Source organism: Taurulus bubalis (assembly GCF_910589615.1).
Source record: "Taurulus bubalis genome assembly, chromosome: 9".
Classification (NCBI taxonomy): domain Eukaryota; kingdom Metazoa; phylum Chordata; class Actinopteri; order Perciformes; family Cottidae; genus Taurulus; species Taurulus bubalis.
In genome coordinates, this window is record NC_136597.1 from 12,795,480 (window position 1) to 12,811,136 (window position 15,657).

A 15,657-nucleotide genomic window follows, 5' to 3' on the forward strand; every position below is an offset into this window, starting at 1 on the left:
TGTGTGTGTGTGTGAGAGAATGTGTGCACAATATAAACAAAGGGACTTTATTCCTCGAATTGTCATCCTCTTTCAAAGTTTTATTTTTCTAAGCGACCAAAAAGAAGCTACTCTCTGTAATTAACGAGTGCACGTTGTCGGTGCGCCGCTACAAACTGTAACATTCCTTATTGAATCAAGAAGCAAAGAGAAGCTTTGAAAAGAGGATGCCAATGGCGGCCTTGTAGCAGACAGTAGGGCCATATGTAGATCTGTGTTCAGTGCATAGAAAGACGGAGACATGGCTGGGTGCACTGTTATTGATCATGATGTGTGATGGTTTCAAGTTACATATCCCCCCCTAGACCCCCAACCCTCTGTTTCCATTGGATGGGCACATTAGTGGACTAATCTCCATGATTTTGCTAATAAAAAAAGCTGCTATGGCAAAAACCATGGCAACTTATGCAACAAACTAGTTTTTATTTTGTCTTTGTGTGTGTGTGAATAACATATGGTAATGGACCAGAAAGTTTCAAAACTGTCAAACTACATTTGTTAAAAACATGCTTTTGATGAATTTAAGTTGCTCTCATCAGATTCAGAGATGTCTATGTCACATTGTGTTTCCAGAGGTACAGAAAGCGGTTTTTGTCTAATATCTGGTCCAGTGAACAGCAGAAAGTTGTCGGGGGCAATTTCATGAATGCATCCATAGACGAGTAGAAGAATCTCAAAAGATCCCCTCCAGATTTGTTCATATATATATATATATATATATATATATATATATATATATATATATATATATATTTTTTTTTTTATTTTTTTTTTATTTTTTTTTTAAATAATAATTTGTCTGTTTTTTTTGGACAAATAATATAGTAAACTACTTGCAAATTCTTAAAAGAAAAGCCACTTCATGCAAAGTACAGTATCTATAAGCTGGTCACAAGATGTCTTCTACTTATCTGAAAGGTGTCAGTGTACATCACATGTTTGTAAGTTGTATTTCAACCAAACTTGTCAAAGTGTTTATCTCAGATCCAAGGTGAGAACGGAGAAACTCTCCTGCAGATGAATATGAAAACAGCCTTCTAGTCTAAAACTGCACATAAATGATTTTGCACAGTGACGGTTCAACATATTTTTAAGTGGAGAGAGTTTTTAATATTTATCCTGCAATGAACTAATACCCATTTTAAGATTTAAAGACATCTGATGGTACTGTTCAGTCAATAGTTCCCTCTAGTGGTCCAGTAGTGTAACTGCATGTAATGACGAAGCCTGATTGCTGCTTGATGATCACAAAGAAGACAACTGAGGAAAATCTAATCACCAGTTTTAATATAATTAACACAGATTGTTCCTGACTAAGATGTATTGGCCTCTTGTATTCAATCTCCATTGGAAACGCCCCAAGATTAGGACTAATTAGTGCTAAACTAGAATGAGTGATTTTCTTCCAAGCTGTGGTGATTTAAAGCAACATTGTGGCCCAGAATCTCTTCCAGTATTCATGTGCTGATCAACCTGTTAAAGGAATTAGTTTAGAGATAGTGATGGGATTATCAGAACAACTGTCTTATTCCAGTCTCTTTTTTTTTATATGACGACGGCCACTAAGATCCGACAAATGGGTCAGAGCAATGACGAGGCCGACTCCTGTCTTGCAGACTTAGCTAAGCCATCACTGCTCAAGCGCAACGATTAGGCATTAGCTGAGAGGACACTATTTTTGGGAGGCATTGTGTGATTTAAAAGCTAACTGCAGAGCAATTTAGCTAATCCCCAAAGCCCTCCCAGGGAAATCAAAGAGTGTGAATATGAGGCTTCTTCAAAACGAAGGTGTGTTTTAGGAAAGAAGAGGATGATGATGCCGATGATTGTGATCAAACGACACATGATGGCAGACTGCAGCTGACCGGGGGAGTGAAAGCAAAAGGAAATTTTATCCAAACCCTAAATGTTGTCTAAATAAACTCTTTGAAAACGATGTGTAACAAGCAGCTCATATCAGGTTAACATGAATAGACTAGAAGAGATGGACTTCATAGATTATCTGTTATGTTATACAATAATAATGTGTCCATGTAGGTAGGATTGTAGTTCAGCTGATAGGCTGCTGGATCTTTGAGGCGGATGTTGGGGAGTTAACAACTCTGTCTCTATATTTAAATACAGTATATATATATATATATATATATATATATATATTATTTACACAAACATACAGTAAAGATCTGCATGGTAAGAGGACAGCCAGCAACTGCTTAGCTTAGCTGAGCACAAAGAGTAGAAACATGGGTAAACAGCTCGCGTGGCTCTGTCAACAATCTGCCCACCAACACTTTGAATTCTAAAGACAACAAGGTTTTAGAGGTTATTCACAAGATTTAGTCTATACATCATTTTTGTTTGTTTTTAATATTATTACACAAATGGGATATTGGCCAACAAGTGAATTAACAAGCTATTGGTGTTTTTTGTTCCCTTTGGACAAAGTCATGCTAGCTGTTTTCCTGCTAAACTAAATTTGTCCGATGGCTGCTGGCGTTCGCTCGATATTTAACATACACGCACAAGAGTGATATCAATCTTGTTTTCTAACTCTCCCAAAATGTCTAACTAATCCTTTAGACCTGTATTTACTGATTCATTTGGATAGTTGGGTGCAGCATAATAAACCGTGAAGACTTGAGACCAAGATATCTACTTTATGGGACATTTTACAGTTGAAAAATAAACATTTAGCTACTCAATGGTGGACAAAGTAATGCCATCAGTGTTTCTATCAATCATATCTTATACCTTTTTGAACAGATATCAAAATGTGTTTATGATCCGCTCATATTTAGCAATATATAGTTTTTTCAGTCAGGCTCTGGTGAGGAAGTCTGTGTGGTTTGGAGTCTGTCTCGACTTTCTCCAGGTGTACTCTACCATCACAAGTTTCACTACATAATTAAATCTCATTGTGAGCTTGGAGAAAAAGCCAATGTGATTTAGTTGCCAATTCCCCAAAGCCATTCAGTCTAATTAACTTATTCTCTATGTGTGATGCATTTGTGCGTGCGTGTGCGTGTGTGTGTGTGTGTGTGTGTGTGTGTGTGTGTGTGTGTGTGTGTGTGTGTGTTTGAAACCGATTTTTAACTGCTGCTCCAGTCCAACACACCCCCGGGTTTCCAACTGCTGCCACTGTGCTGTCTATTTAATTTCAAAGTTTAAAATGTCTTCCAAAAATTGTGACTGTCTTAGTAGACGCTGGATGATCATTAATATTTTTGTCTGCAGTCTGTTTTCTGAAAATGAAGGGCATGAAGACAGGAGGACTCGGTTCACTCTGTTGAAAGTGAACGTCTGTGTGAAGGTGACCCCGCTCCCCCCTTGTCTTAGCCGAGCAATAGAAACAACTTAGTGTGCATTTCTTCCCTAACAGCAAATGCACGAAGCAGAGAGTCAATGAGGGAGGCAGTGAGCTAAATCCATATAAGCTCTATTGAAATTCCCCTTCTGAGTGCGCAGACTGCCTCGTGTTATTGTATTTTTGCCTTCTGTTGTTGGCAGTCTGCTTTAGGATGCTCATTACTTTCTGTCTATAATGATGATATACAGTAATATCCTTTTCTTTCTTCTTCCTCCTCCACCCAGTGTGCACAGAGTCACAAATGTGGTCACAGACAGTCTGAGGAAGCCAATACGGATGCACAATCACACCTAATAAAACAACTGTTTCATTTGGGTCATTAATATTCTGGCAGAAAGTGAAAGATTTCATGGAGAGAAAAACAAAAGATAAAGCATGCTCTGTTTTCAAAGCTGTGTTTCTCCCCCTAGCCATCTCATACCAGCATGACACCCAGACCAAAGGACTTCATGATGCTGTTGTAAGCACACGTCCTCCTGTGGCTGTGTCCACATGAGAGTGACCATGCAGACACTGAGAGTGACTGCTGTATTCTGTCGAGAGAAAATCAGAGTGGCAATGAGTTGCTTGAAGTGACTCCAAATTTAGACGCTGCAGCTCAAAGCTTCGACAGCTGATGGCTTTTCTTTTTGTTCTTCTATCATACTTATTTTCACAAAAGAATGTCCAAAATAGTGAAATACTCTGATCCAGATATAGATAGATGAGCACAAGAGAATAAATCAGTGTTCTGCACGCACATACTATTTATGCTACCGTACCAGATTATTATTATAATAATTAATATTATTTATTCTATTTGAAGGACGCATCATCTGATTTCATGCTTTAGTACACCAGTGATTTAAAAGAGCTGGTGTTTAAGTGAAAACCTGCAGACTCTGAGCCCTCCATAGTATTTAATCCCTCAACCCTGAACTCCATCTCAGTCGAGGCTACAGGCCTCTTGAAGCTGCAATTCTGACATTCTCCAACAGAGGCACAAATTAAACACAGCAGAGATTCATGTCCACTCTTGATGGATAATTTGTTAATCCAGCCAGTTTTCTGAATTATATCATACTATTTCTTCACTGTGGCGGTTAGTCTTCAATGCTTATCTAGTCTGCATCCTCATCTGTTTAGAATGAATGTCAAAAGTGTTTGCTGTGACCAGAACGTACAGCGCGATGACCTAGATGCCAAGAAATAAGTAAAGTGACAGTTAAAGTGAATCCACTGCACTTCATGGATTATTTACTGGTTGCAAATGCATAGGAAGTTGTGTACAGTAATGTTGTTTTTCAGGGAGGATACTCACATTTCAAAAGCACAAGCATGCCCTTAAAACACACACATAGAAGCATTGCAGAGTGGCAGTAAGAGGGACTGTCATCCTCAGTAGATTTCAGCAGCTCTTGATTTATGTGTTAAATATTGGATGAAACGTTACTTCACCCACTTCGGAAAGTCATGCAGCCATGAAAAAGTAATGGCAACAAAAGGATTTGTCATTTCTTGTTGAGCATGGATTCCTGCATCATAGCAATTATGTAACGTTGACCCAACTTAAACGGGGTGATTTTAAAACCACAAGTGCAGATGATGGATGTTATTAGTTTTTTACCCCAACATTTCAAGATGCAAAAAAAGAGTTAATCTGTCAAATGTTGAAGCGGGTGATGCATTTAAAAACACACTTGCAATCAATTTACAATAATTACCACAGACTGAGCGTTGAGCCTTTGGGCTCTCTGACGGGTCTGGGGCCCTGTTGGTAAACCAGCTTTGGTTACATACAAATCTGCATTGTATGCTGCATATTATATGAAAAGTAATACTCTCGGAAAGTCTCTGTTCTCGACCGAAAAAAAAGTTAGCATGTGTTAGTGTGCTGCATGTTAGGACTTCAAGGAAAAAAACTCAGCCTTTGAGCTATTTTATTTCCCAAATCTCCCCCAAATGGTTGCAGATAACTAATATAGGGTGAGGTGTATATGTAACGTAGTGTAAAACGATGTTCCGCCTACATGTGACCGCTTGTGATCACAGTGAGCCGGAGGAAGCGCCCCTGGCAGTGTAGTGGGAGTGAAGCGCCTCCTGTTATTTCCCCTCCTCTCCATCCTTTTACGCCGAACCAGAACTATTCATCTCTCCCCTCCTTCAGGCTTCACATCCGGGTCATCCGCTAGTATCTGTCTCTTGCGTCTGTGTGTCTGACAGTAATAATTATTTCCTCCGCCGCCGCGCTGTACTGCAGCCCTCTGCCCGACTGCGCTGCTCGCCGAGCGGACACTGCGCCTGGCGTGCACCGGTGATGATGGAGCCACGGGCGCTGTGAAGCTGCAGCCGGGTCGCACAAAGGCAGGGATGAGACGGTAGGAGGCGTGTGTATGGGCCAGTCCGCGGTGATCCACTCGCCCTAACGATGTCTAAGAGCCTCAAGAAGAAAAACCACTGGACAAACAAAGTCCACGAGGCGGTGATAACCCGCGGGAAGGAAGGGGAGCTGGGGTTCGAGCTGAAGGGAGGCGCGGAGATCGGCCAGTTCCCCTACCTCGGCGAGGTGAAGCAGGGGAAGGGACTGATCCAGAGCGGAAAACTGGCCCAGGATGAGCTGCTGCTGGAGGTCAACAACATGCCGGTGGCCGGGCTCACCACCCGGGACGTGCTGGCCGTGATCAAACACTGCAAAGACCCGGTCCGCCTCAAATGTGTCAAGCAAGGTGAGATACGCGAGGGGCTGTGAGGAGTGTGTGTGCGCGCGCGCATGTGTGTGTGTGTGTGTGTGTGTGTGTGTGTGTGTGTGTGTGTGTGTGTGTGTGTGTGTGTGTGTGTGTGTGTGCGTGTGCTGTGTTGGTGTTTTTGTGTGTCGCTGGTTTGATTAAGATGCCATTTGTGCAGTCATCTGTCAGTCTGCACTAGAGGGACACGCCGTGTGTGGAGGGGGACCATGCACAGACCATGCTCGGGCCTGTTTGTTGGTGAACTATCATCGCGAGACGTAGTGACTGGTTGAGTCTACCAGCATCACTTACTGGTAGACTCTTACGGCAGCCGCCGTTTGTTTATCACAGTGTCGCTGGTTCGATGCCACAGCCTGGAGGGGGTGTGTCCGTTTAGGCATCACGCCACAGCCTGCGGTTTTCTTCTTTTTTTGATGGAGGACAAGAGCTCGTTAAACCAAACAGGCCGAGCCATAGATGCAATGTTTTTCTCTCAGCTGCTGTTCAGCCTGAGCTGCAGACAGACAGACAGACAGACAGACAGACAGACCGTCTGTGTGCTGGCTGCTAGTCCACACTTTCTCTGTCATTGCAGTATAATTACGCACTGATGAAGATAACAACCTGTGTAGCCAAATGCTTTCATATTGATCAGTTCTGTGGTCAACTTGGTGCACTTTCACCCCCCCACCCCCCCTAATTGCCTACACACACACAAACATATTTTGTTTATTAAATGTTCCTGAGTTCAGAAGTGGAACATAATTGTGCAGGTCTCTTCCAGTCATGCTTTGAGGAGCTTTTGAGTGTTTTGTTATTGTCAGCCAGTGCAGTGTTATGTGTGATTATTGTGGCCTCTGAAGCTCAAGGCTTGTTTGAATGTTTCTGAGCGTAGCAGTGGATTTATGGCAACAGTGTTGACTGAGTGACCTGCTTCTGTCAGCCAGCGTAAAAGCAGACAGGGTCCCTCTACGACTAGAGCAGCGGATTGTAGGAACAGCGGAGGAGATAGTTATCATCACACCCTCTGAGGCTCAGTTTAAGTCCTTATAAGTGGCTAAAAGGGCTGCGTTCTCAGCCATGAAATGAGCATTACAGTGGCTTGTTTTCTGGGACATGAGAACAGAATAAAACACATATTTTTTCATTTTTTTTGTACAATGCCGACTTTTTCACAGGATTTGTCCTCACACTCTTTGCTTCTCAGTGTTTCTTGAGGTTGCGTCACTGTGATTGATTATTGAGTTGGAACGACAATGTAAGAGCACTGTCCTGTGATGTGTGAGGGGTTAAATGCTAATGTGCACGTATCTCCGACAGGTCTGTTCTCTCCCTCCCTCCTCTCTTATCCATTTAAACATGAAGCTGTGTATTGAACTACCCACCTCCCACAGCTGAGCGTGGTCTTTCAGCGTCCTTGAGCCCTCTGCTGTTTCTGCACAACTTGTTGTCGCCTTTTTGCTCTGTCCGTCTCTCTCGCTGTCATACGTCCATTTGACTTCCACCCAGCGGACAGTGGAGCGTATTTGTGGCAGTGTGCTTGCAGACAAGTGCTGACACACTTGTGGCCCGCTGAGGAATCATCTACAGTAGAAGCAGTCCAGTCGCTCTGCTCAGAGGCCACACACGGCCAAAATCAGAGATGGTCTGGGTACACAATCATGTCTCACTACCCATGCGAACATGCACACACAGTTACACATTTTAGCAGACTATTTTCAGTCAGGTAGAAACCCCACTTCTGTCCTGAGGGAGCAGAACAGTGACAGCACGGCCTGATGGACCTCCAGAGTGAGCTCACGGCCTGACTGTGCCCTGACCTCCTCTCACCCATCGTTTCATCTGCACTCAGGGAACATACACATCCAAATATACGGGATACGGCTGTGTAAGGAAGGGACTGTCATACAGCTTTTACTGGACCAACCCCGTCCATTCAGTTATTTGTGGTACCGCTGTATTCTCAGCCAAATATACTGTTTATATATAAAATATAGTTCTGTGTTGGCAAGTTTCCTTGCACTTCACAACAAGCAGGTGTGAGTTGTTGTGAGGTGGTTCAAGTCACTTTCCAATCATGTCCAAAGACATCTTGTGCTGCGTATACTACCTTTCAAAAGTCAGATGGCTTAGAGGACTGCTCTATATTTGTTATTGTTTTTCATGACTTTAGGTTGTAGAAAGTCCTCTAAATAGATTTTATTTCGTATGAAGGGTTTGCAAAATGAAGAACAAAACATTGTACAATGGTTCAAAAAGACAATTGAAAGGGTCGAAAGAGCAAAAGATCCCTCTGAGCAACAGTAGAATAACAATAGAAAACATCACCAGTCATTGGTAAAAGAAACTGGAAGCTTAGCATCAAAATGAGTGCAGATTTGAATAGCAAACGATTCCTGTTTCAGTGTCACAGTAATGCTTATTGCAAACTTGAATATTATCAGGTGTGTTGATTTAGAAATGAATAGAAATATAAGGTTTGTCTAGAGATGGCATCGGAATAACAGCTGAACATATGGACTAACTACCACTTTTAACATGTTCAATCTAAGCACTGACTAGACTGCACAGGGCCCAAAGGAAAACGTCTGAATCCAATATTTAGATCACAAATGCAAGCACCGTCGTGGTCCAATTATTATCGAAGGTCACTTCTGCTTTTCTGAACTGGAAAACAAATTGAAAATCCAATGGTATTCGGGGGTAAAAATGGTTTACACAGTATTCTCACCTGACATGTAACGCTATGGGCACATAAACTAAATTAAAGTTGTATCATTGAATTCTTCTTCTTTTGGGACTAACACTATTTCAAATGTAAAAAATATCATTGGTGTCTGAATTCTACTCAAAATAGTCATCATTGAAGGAAAGACGAAAAACAAACTTTTGAATGGTAGTGTAAGTAACTACAAAATCAATTAATCAGTTGATGTTCTTTCGCAGAGAAATTATTTAAAGGCCAGAGTCGAATTGCCAGGAGAGAAATGTTTGATTCTGCATCTCAAGAGGGCTGTTATTTATTCTCCCGCTGTGTGTGTGTGTGTGCATGTGCGTGTGCATGTGTGTGTGCATGTGTGTGTGTGTCTCAAGGGTCTCAGTTCTCTGTCATGCAAATGGATGTGCTGCAAATACATGTCAACTAATGGCAGTATAGCAATACAACAGCACAAACCTTCACCAGAAAATCCAAACAAAACAAAACGATTTGTATTCAAGTAAAACTCTGCAACCGAAACATCATATTATCTGGAGCACAGGTGTACAAAATAAAATGGATGAAGGCTAAATTCTTTTTAGCTGCTTCAGTTTCAGGGTCCTGGTGTTGTACATGCTCACTGGTACACTGGCATGACTTATTAGGACAGTTATACAGAACAGAGCCATCGTTAGTGTTATTAGTCATACCTGTGCTTTTCCTACTATGACAAGTCATAACTGGTTCACCTCATATCTATCCGACAGAACGGAATACGTTACCCAGGGAAAAGCAAAATCATACACCCACAACGTCACCTGCGGTGTGCCCCAGGGCTCAGTGCTGGGCCCCACTCTCTTCACCCTCTATCTGCTTCCCCTGGGTAATATAATCAGTAGGCATGGGGTATCCTATCACTGCTATGCTGATGACACACAGCTCTATATGAGGACAACCCCCACTTCTTCTGATTCCCACTCTATGTCTACACTCACCACCTGCCTGGAGGACATAGAGACGTGGATGAAACTCAATTTTCTTCAGCTAAACAGTTCAAAAACAGAAGCAATCCTAGTTGGCACACCACATCAGCTCCGCTCCTCCACCATCACCTGTATCACCTTCTCGGGCCAAAACGTCCCTCTCTCCACATCTGTCACCAACCTTGGTGTTAAAATGGACCCCAATCTCACTTTTGACACCCACATCAAACACCTCTGCAAGACAGCTTTCTATCACCTCAGGAACATCGGCAAACTTCGTCCAACACTCACCCTGACAGATGCAGAGACACTTGTCCACGCCTTTGTATCGTCCAGGCTGGATTACTGTAATGCTCTCCTCACCGGAATCTCTAACAGGAACATCCAGAGACTACAACATATTCAAAACAGCGCTGCCAGGATCCTGCTAAGAGTCCGCAAATACGACCACATCACCCCCGTTCTGAAATCACTACACAGGCTCCCCATCCCGCACAGAATTGAGTATAAGCTCTCCTTCCTCACTCATCAGTGCATTCACGGACATGCCCCCCAATACCTAAAAGAACTGCTCACCCCCCAGACCTCCTCATTCAACCTCCGTTCTACAAACAAAAATACCCTCCAAAAATACCCTCCAAACAAAAATAGTCCCCAGAACCAAGCTCCGCACTATGGGCGATCGGGCCTTTTCCTCTGCAGCTCCGAGGCTGTGGAATTCCCTCCCCGACCATCTGAGGGCCCCACAGACTGCAGAGGCTTTTAAACGTGACCTAAAAACTCAAAAAACTAAAAATGTTCTTGTTTTATCCTGTTCTGTAGCACTTTGAGATTGTTTAAATATAAAGTGCATTACAAATGCAATGTATTATTATTATTATTACAAGTCAAAAATGTCTGCTGGTAAAAATGCCGACTACAGCAATCAGTTTAGTATTACATGTGCACTTTTTTAAAATGATGGTGTTTGAGCTTTCAATGATAAGAATATTTCCAAATGCATTTGTAATTAAAAAACAGATATATATATTTTCTTTTAAATGCTGGTTAACAAATGAGTTACTGGCTCTGTCCGTCTGCTTGTAATTATCTGATAAACATCTTTTGTCCGTGTTCATCTCTCCATCAGCTCCAAGCAGGAGTGAAGTGAAAACGGCTGCTCGGCTCAGTGAGGCAGATTTCTAAAAGTGCCATGAAGATCATAGCGTCGAGAGGTGTTAGAACAGTATGGAGAGAAGTGTGATTAAGTTTGTGTGTGTGTGTGTGTGTGTGTGTGTGTGTGTGTGTGTGTGTGTGTGTTTGTGTTTGTGTCTAAGTGAGAAAGAGAGGTGGAGTTTCAAAAGAAGAGTATGGTGAAGGTGTGAAACTGAATATTCCGTCTTTTCACAGTATCTTGAGCAGATTCCTCATTTATAAAGTAAATAAATAATGATGTGTTTTTATTTTGGTAGCGTGTCAAAATGACTAATGCACAATGGACAAAATAGTATGGTGATACCATTGTCTTTGTCTTTCCTTTCTCCCTGATTTAAGCAAAATTGCTACAGATTTCAGTTCACATGACATTGTGCTTGAATAGTTTCATATTTTTTGTTTTTGTCAGCTCCTTTTAAGTGCTGCTTATCACTGTTTTTTTTCCTGTTTATTCTCTGTTTTTGGAAAAGAGGAATACAATATTTCTCACAACTAATTAAGTATTTAACCTAGAAATATCCCAGGCCTTTAATTGGCATTCATCTTTTGTCATAAATAGCTAAGATGCAAATACAGTGATATAAATAATATTAACGTCAGTTATTTTTAACCTTGTATTTTTTCATTGAGGTTTCATTAGAGCCGTCCTCCCCGGATGAATCCACAACAGATGTTGTTCTGATTTACATAAGAAGAGAAAGAATATCTAAAATGCTATTTTCCATTCTACGTGGATAAGTAATGTAGACTTAAGACCAGAAACACTGCTTGCTGATATTACATGTTTGGTAGTAATTTTCTTATTTCCAAATTGTGTTTTTTGCCACTCATGACAGGAGTGTGGAGGAGATTGAGTATATAAGAACAATATGCAGTGCTTTCTGAGGAAAACAACATTAATTAAAAATGTTTACATGCCCTTTAACATCAAAAGTGGAGCACAGCCGGCCTCTGTCACACTTTGCAGCCGCTCTCGGCCACAGCCGATATAGGCCAGGGCAGGTTAAGGAGCTCTGTATTTACTAATTAAACATGAATTAAGCAGATGAATAATATGAAATAGTCTTTTAAACTCTAACTTCCTGTCCATTCCGATGACTGTATGCAGCCCCCCACTGTGGCAACACCTCAGTATCAAACCAGATTAATTTCTAATTATGTGTCGACTACTCCAAGGCCTACGAGGAACATGACCCCGGTGTTTCTTCGTTGCTCAGTATATACACAGAAATAGACATATACCTGTCAAGCGTTTCAGATTAACCCCTCCAAATGTATAGTACTTTATGAAACAATGGGTCCCTGATTCCAGACAGAATAAAACAAAAACATGGCTCATTTCCAGCTATTGATCGTCCATGTTGCAGGCTGAAATGAAAACTAATGCGAACAGATTTAAACGGCTTTGGCTTGCTAGATTAAGCTAATGTTAATTTTAAAACCATGTGAAAAAAGGTCTTAGATGCATGTGGTCGCTGCGATGAAGATATAATGCTCAACTGTAATGCTACAATTTTTAGACTGAGGGTTAAGTTGCAAGTCGTACGTTATTCATTAAAATATAAACTTTGAAATGTTTGTATCCTTATAACTGAGAAAACAACCATGGACAACAAACACACTTCACTTTTACATAGGAATTGATTGGTTGGAGGAGGAATAATTGATGAGTCACGATATCTAACACCCACCAGCGTTTTTGGTGGGAGGTGGGGGAGGATTGCGCTTCCCCAAACAAAGTGCAGAACATAGTTACTCTGAATTCTGATATATTGGCTCAGCTCCCATTTCTCTTTTCTGTACCTCTACTAAATATCTTAAATACCAATAATAAAGCTAATAAAAGGCCCCTTGCTTGAAGTAGGTTAATACTGTCAGGAGAAGGTGTATCTAGTTAGTCGGACTTGCTAACGTTTACGTCTATTCCTTACACTATTCTCTTGCCACCGTCCTCCAAACTCTAGACGAGTATTGCATGCACTAGGGTTAGTCGCCCCATGCCTTATAATTGTTAAGCTACGATAGGATGAACACAGTAAGTGGGAGGAGTTTAGCTAGCAGTAAATATGAGCACAAATCTCAGATTCACTATCCATGAAATAATTGTTGTATAATTCCCATTTGAATGTTTCTAGAAAGTAGACCTTCGAGAAATGTTTGAGGTTGTCAAGTTCCGTGACTTGGCTGTCCAAGTCGTGCCAGTCCTCTTAATGCGGGTACAGTATGGAGGGACAGATGGAGCAGAGGAAGAGAAGGAAACCTTCTTCTCTTGTGTCGCTTTGTTGATGAGAAGCTTGAAGAATCAGTGCATAACATCCTGTCTGCTCTGTTGGTATTAATAACTCACCAAGAGATGAGTTCTGTCAGAAGTGGAGGATGATTTTATTGAGGCTAGAAGCTGCTGCAGCACGGCTCAGAGGATCAAACTCAAGCTGAGCAGCCAATGACCAAATATCTAACCGGTCCAGTTAAGTGAATTAGGTCAATGTAATTCTCTTCACCATGGACATACTGCACGGGACAATCTGGGACCGTGCTGCTGCATGTGAAATGTAGAAGCAATGTTTGTGTGAATAAGACATGACTGAAGGGAGGTTTTGTCAAAACAATTTTTCTATCCTTCACTCATAATAGGATCAGTTTCTTCCGACAACAATGATGTGAAATGTCTCATGCATTTGCTTCTTTTCATAATAGTGGCCTATGATTGGTTGCAATGTCCTGCGAGCTGGAGATTTAGATTTTGGCCGTTACAACATAGTTATCGTTTTCGTAACGAGAAGAGTCAAGTTTAAAGGATTTTCCAGAAGCACAAACCTTTTACTGACGGATCACCATGGCGATGTGACTTCATGATGCAGTGTGCAAGGAGGGCGTAAGTATTTCACACAAGTATGTTGCCATGAAACGCAGTTCATCTGGCTGAGATTAAACACCATATTCTTATGATTATTCATGATGCTCTGTGTGAGCGTGTGTGTGCACATTATGTTTATTGTGGGAACAACAGGAAATTATGAGGTTGTTTAGGCATCTCTGTGTTTCATCTCAGCATTACATCAGATGTTTTGGTGAAATTACATGATCAGAGGTAGCTGGTCATTTAAGTCATTCAATAAGAAAGTTAGAGCACAAAGTTATTTTTTGACAACTAACTTTTGGCACTTATATACTCTGCAGTCTAAAAATGTCCACAGCTTATCATGTCATTAGTGTTGAGTCAACAGAAATTCACAGCATACTTTCATTGACTGTCATTTTACATTCAAGGCAACCTGCATCAAAACAAAAGGTTACGCAGCAGCAGTGATGGAGGAATTATTCAGATGCTTTACTTATATTCAAAGTCGCAAAATCTCATTATAAAAACACTCCATTACAAGTCAAAGTCCCGTGTTCAAATTTGGCTAAACTGCAAGTGTATTTAAAGTATAACAAGTAAATATGTTATATTACTTTATATTACTGATGCATCAATGCACGGGCAGCACTTTACTGATGTACTTGGTCAAGGTGGAGCTAGTTTTAGATACTGTTGAGTTGTTTGATCTAAAACAATTCAGCAGATTATATAAATCCATCATGTTTAGAATGCAAAATCTCAATTTGCCAAGTAACTGTTAAATATAGCTCTAAATCAAATAAAATAAATGTAGTGGAGAAAAAGTACCTAAAAAAACTAAAAACACATCTTTTCCGACTACACCTTGAATAAATAAAGTAGCACTTTAGTAGCACTTACTTATACCGTATTGTAGTTTGGCATTCTTGAAGAAATTATACTTTCTTGATTCTTGTTGTTTGTACCCATGGTTGAATGCACTTATCGTAAGTCACTTTGGATAAAAGCGTCAGCTAAATGAAATGTAATGTCATGTAAAGTACCAGTCTGAGAGACACAACCATCTCTCACCTCTATAGAGGTAGCTGGAACAATTGGCTCACGACTGCTGCATCAACGGGAACAGAAAGTCATTCAGTCTGTACATGTGTGACATTGTGTGTCTGCTGGCACACACTCACACAAACAAATTCACAGTTAGAAGACATGACGTCTGCACACAAATTGTATGTAGTATGTGCTGAAACAAGAGTCCCTTCTCACAGTTTTACAGAATCATATCTTATTCAGTCAGGCATTGTGGCACAGAAGGCAGTGGATAGTTTTCATTCATTGACATGCTGTAGAATAACCAGCAGCACTAATCTGATAGCTTCAGATCTGAATGAGAAGGATTATAAAAGCTGGCGTAAGGAGCCGCGGAACTGAAACTGGTGGATGGCTACCAACAATGGCTGTGATTTTTGTGACTTTCTAAAGAGGTTCACCATCATTCCTGAGCAGAATATCTTGGATTGGACCCAAATCATATACACAGTGTGATGCTGTATATACACTGCATGTACAAAACGTGAAAGACATTGTCTCGTGTTGATATTCAGTTAAAGCCCTTTTTATACATTCACACCTTAACTGTTTCAAAATCCTCTAATTTGTCTTATTCTTTTCAATCTATATGTCAACCATTGTTTTTTTAATGTTTTTTGGAGGAAAATGAAGAGATAATGGATTTGACCTGAAGTTACCTCATATAACAGGTGCTTTAATGATAATGCATCCGAACTGATATAGATAAAGTGCATAAATTGCTCTGCTGACATAATCACGTT

General features: G+C 40.9%; 1 protein-coding gene across 1 annotated transcript in view; it reads left to right on the forward strand.

The window, feature by feature from the left end:
- Positions 1-5,813: 5,813 nt before the first annotated feature.
- magi2b (membrane associated guanylate kinase, WW and PDZ domain containing 2b) overlaps positions 5,814-15,657 on the forward strand; it is a gene marked incomplete at both ends in the record, with an annotated part of 73,756 nt that continues 63,912 nt past the window's right edge. Inside the window, one exon of the mRNA XM_079223170.1 lies at positions 5,814-6,111. Coding sequence (XP_079079296.1) covers positions 5,814-6,111 — 298 coding nt within the window. The remainder of the gene's footprint in view (positions 6,112-15,657) is intronic.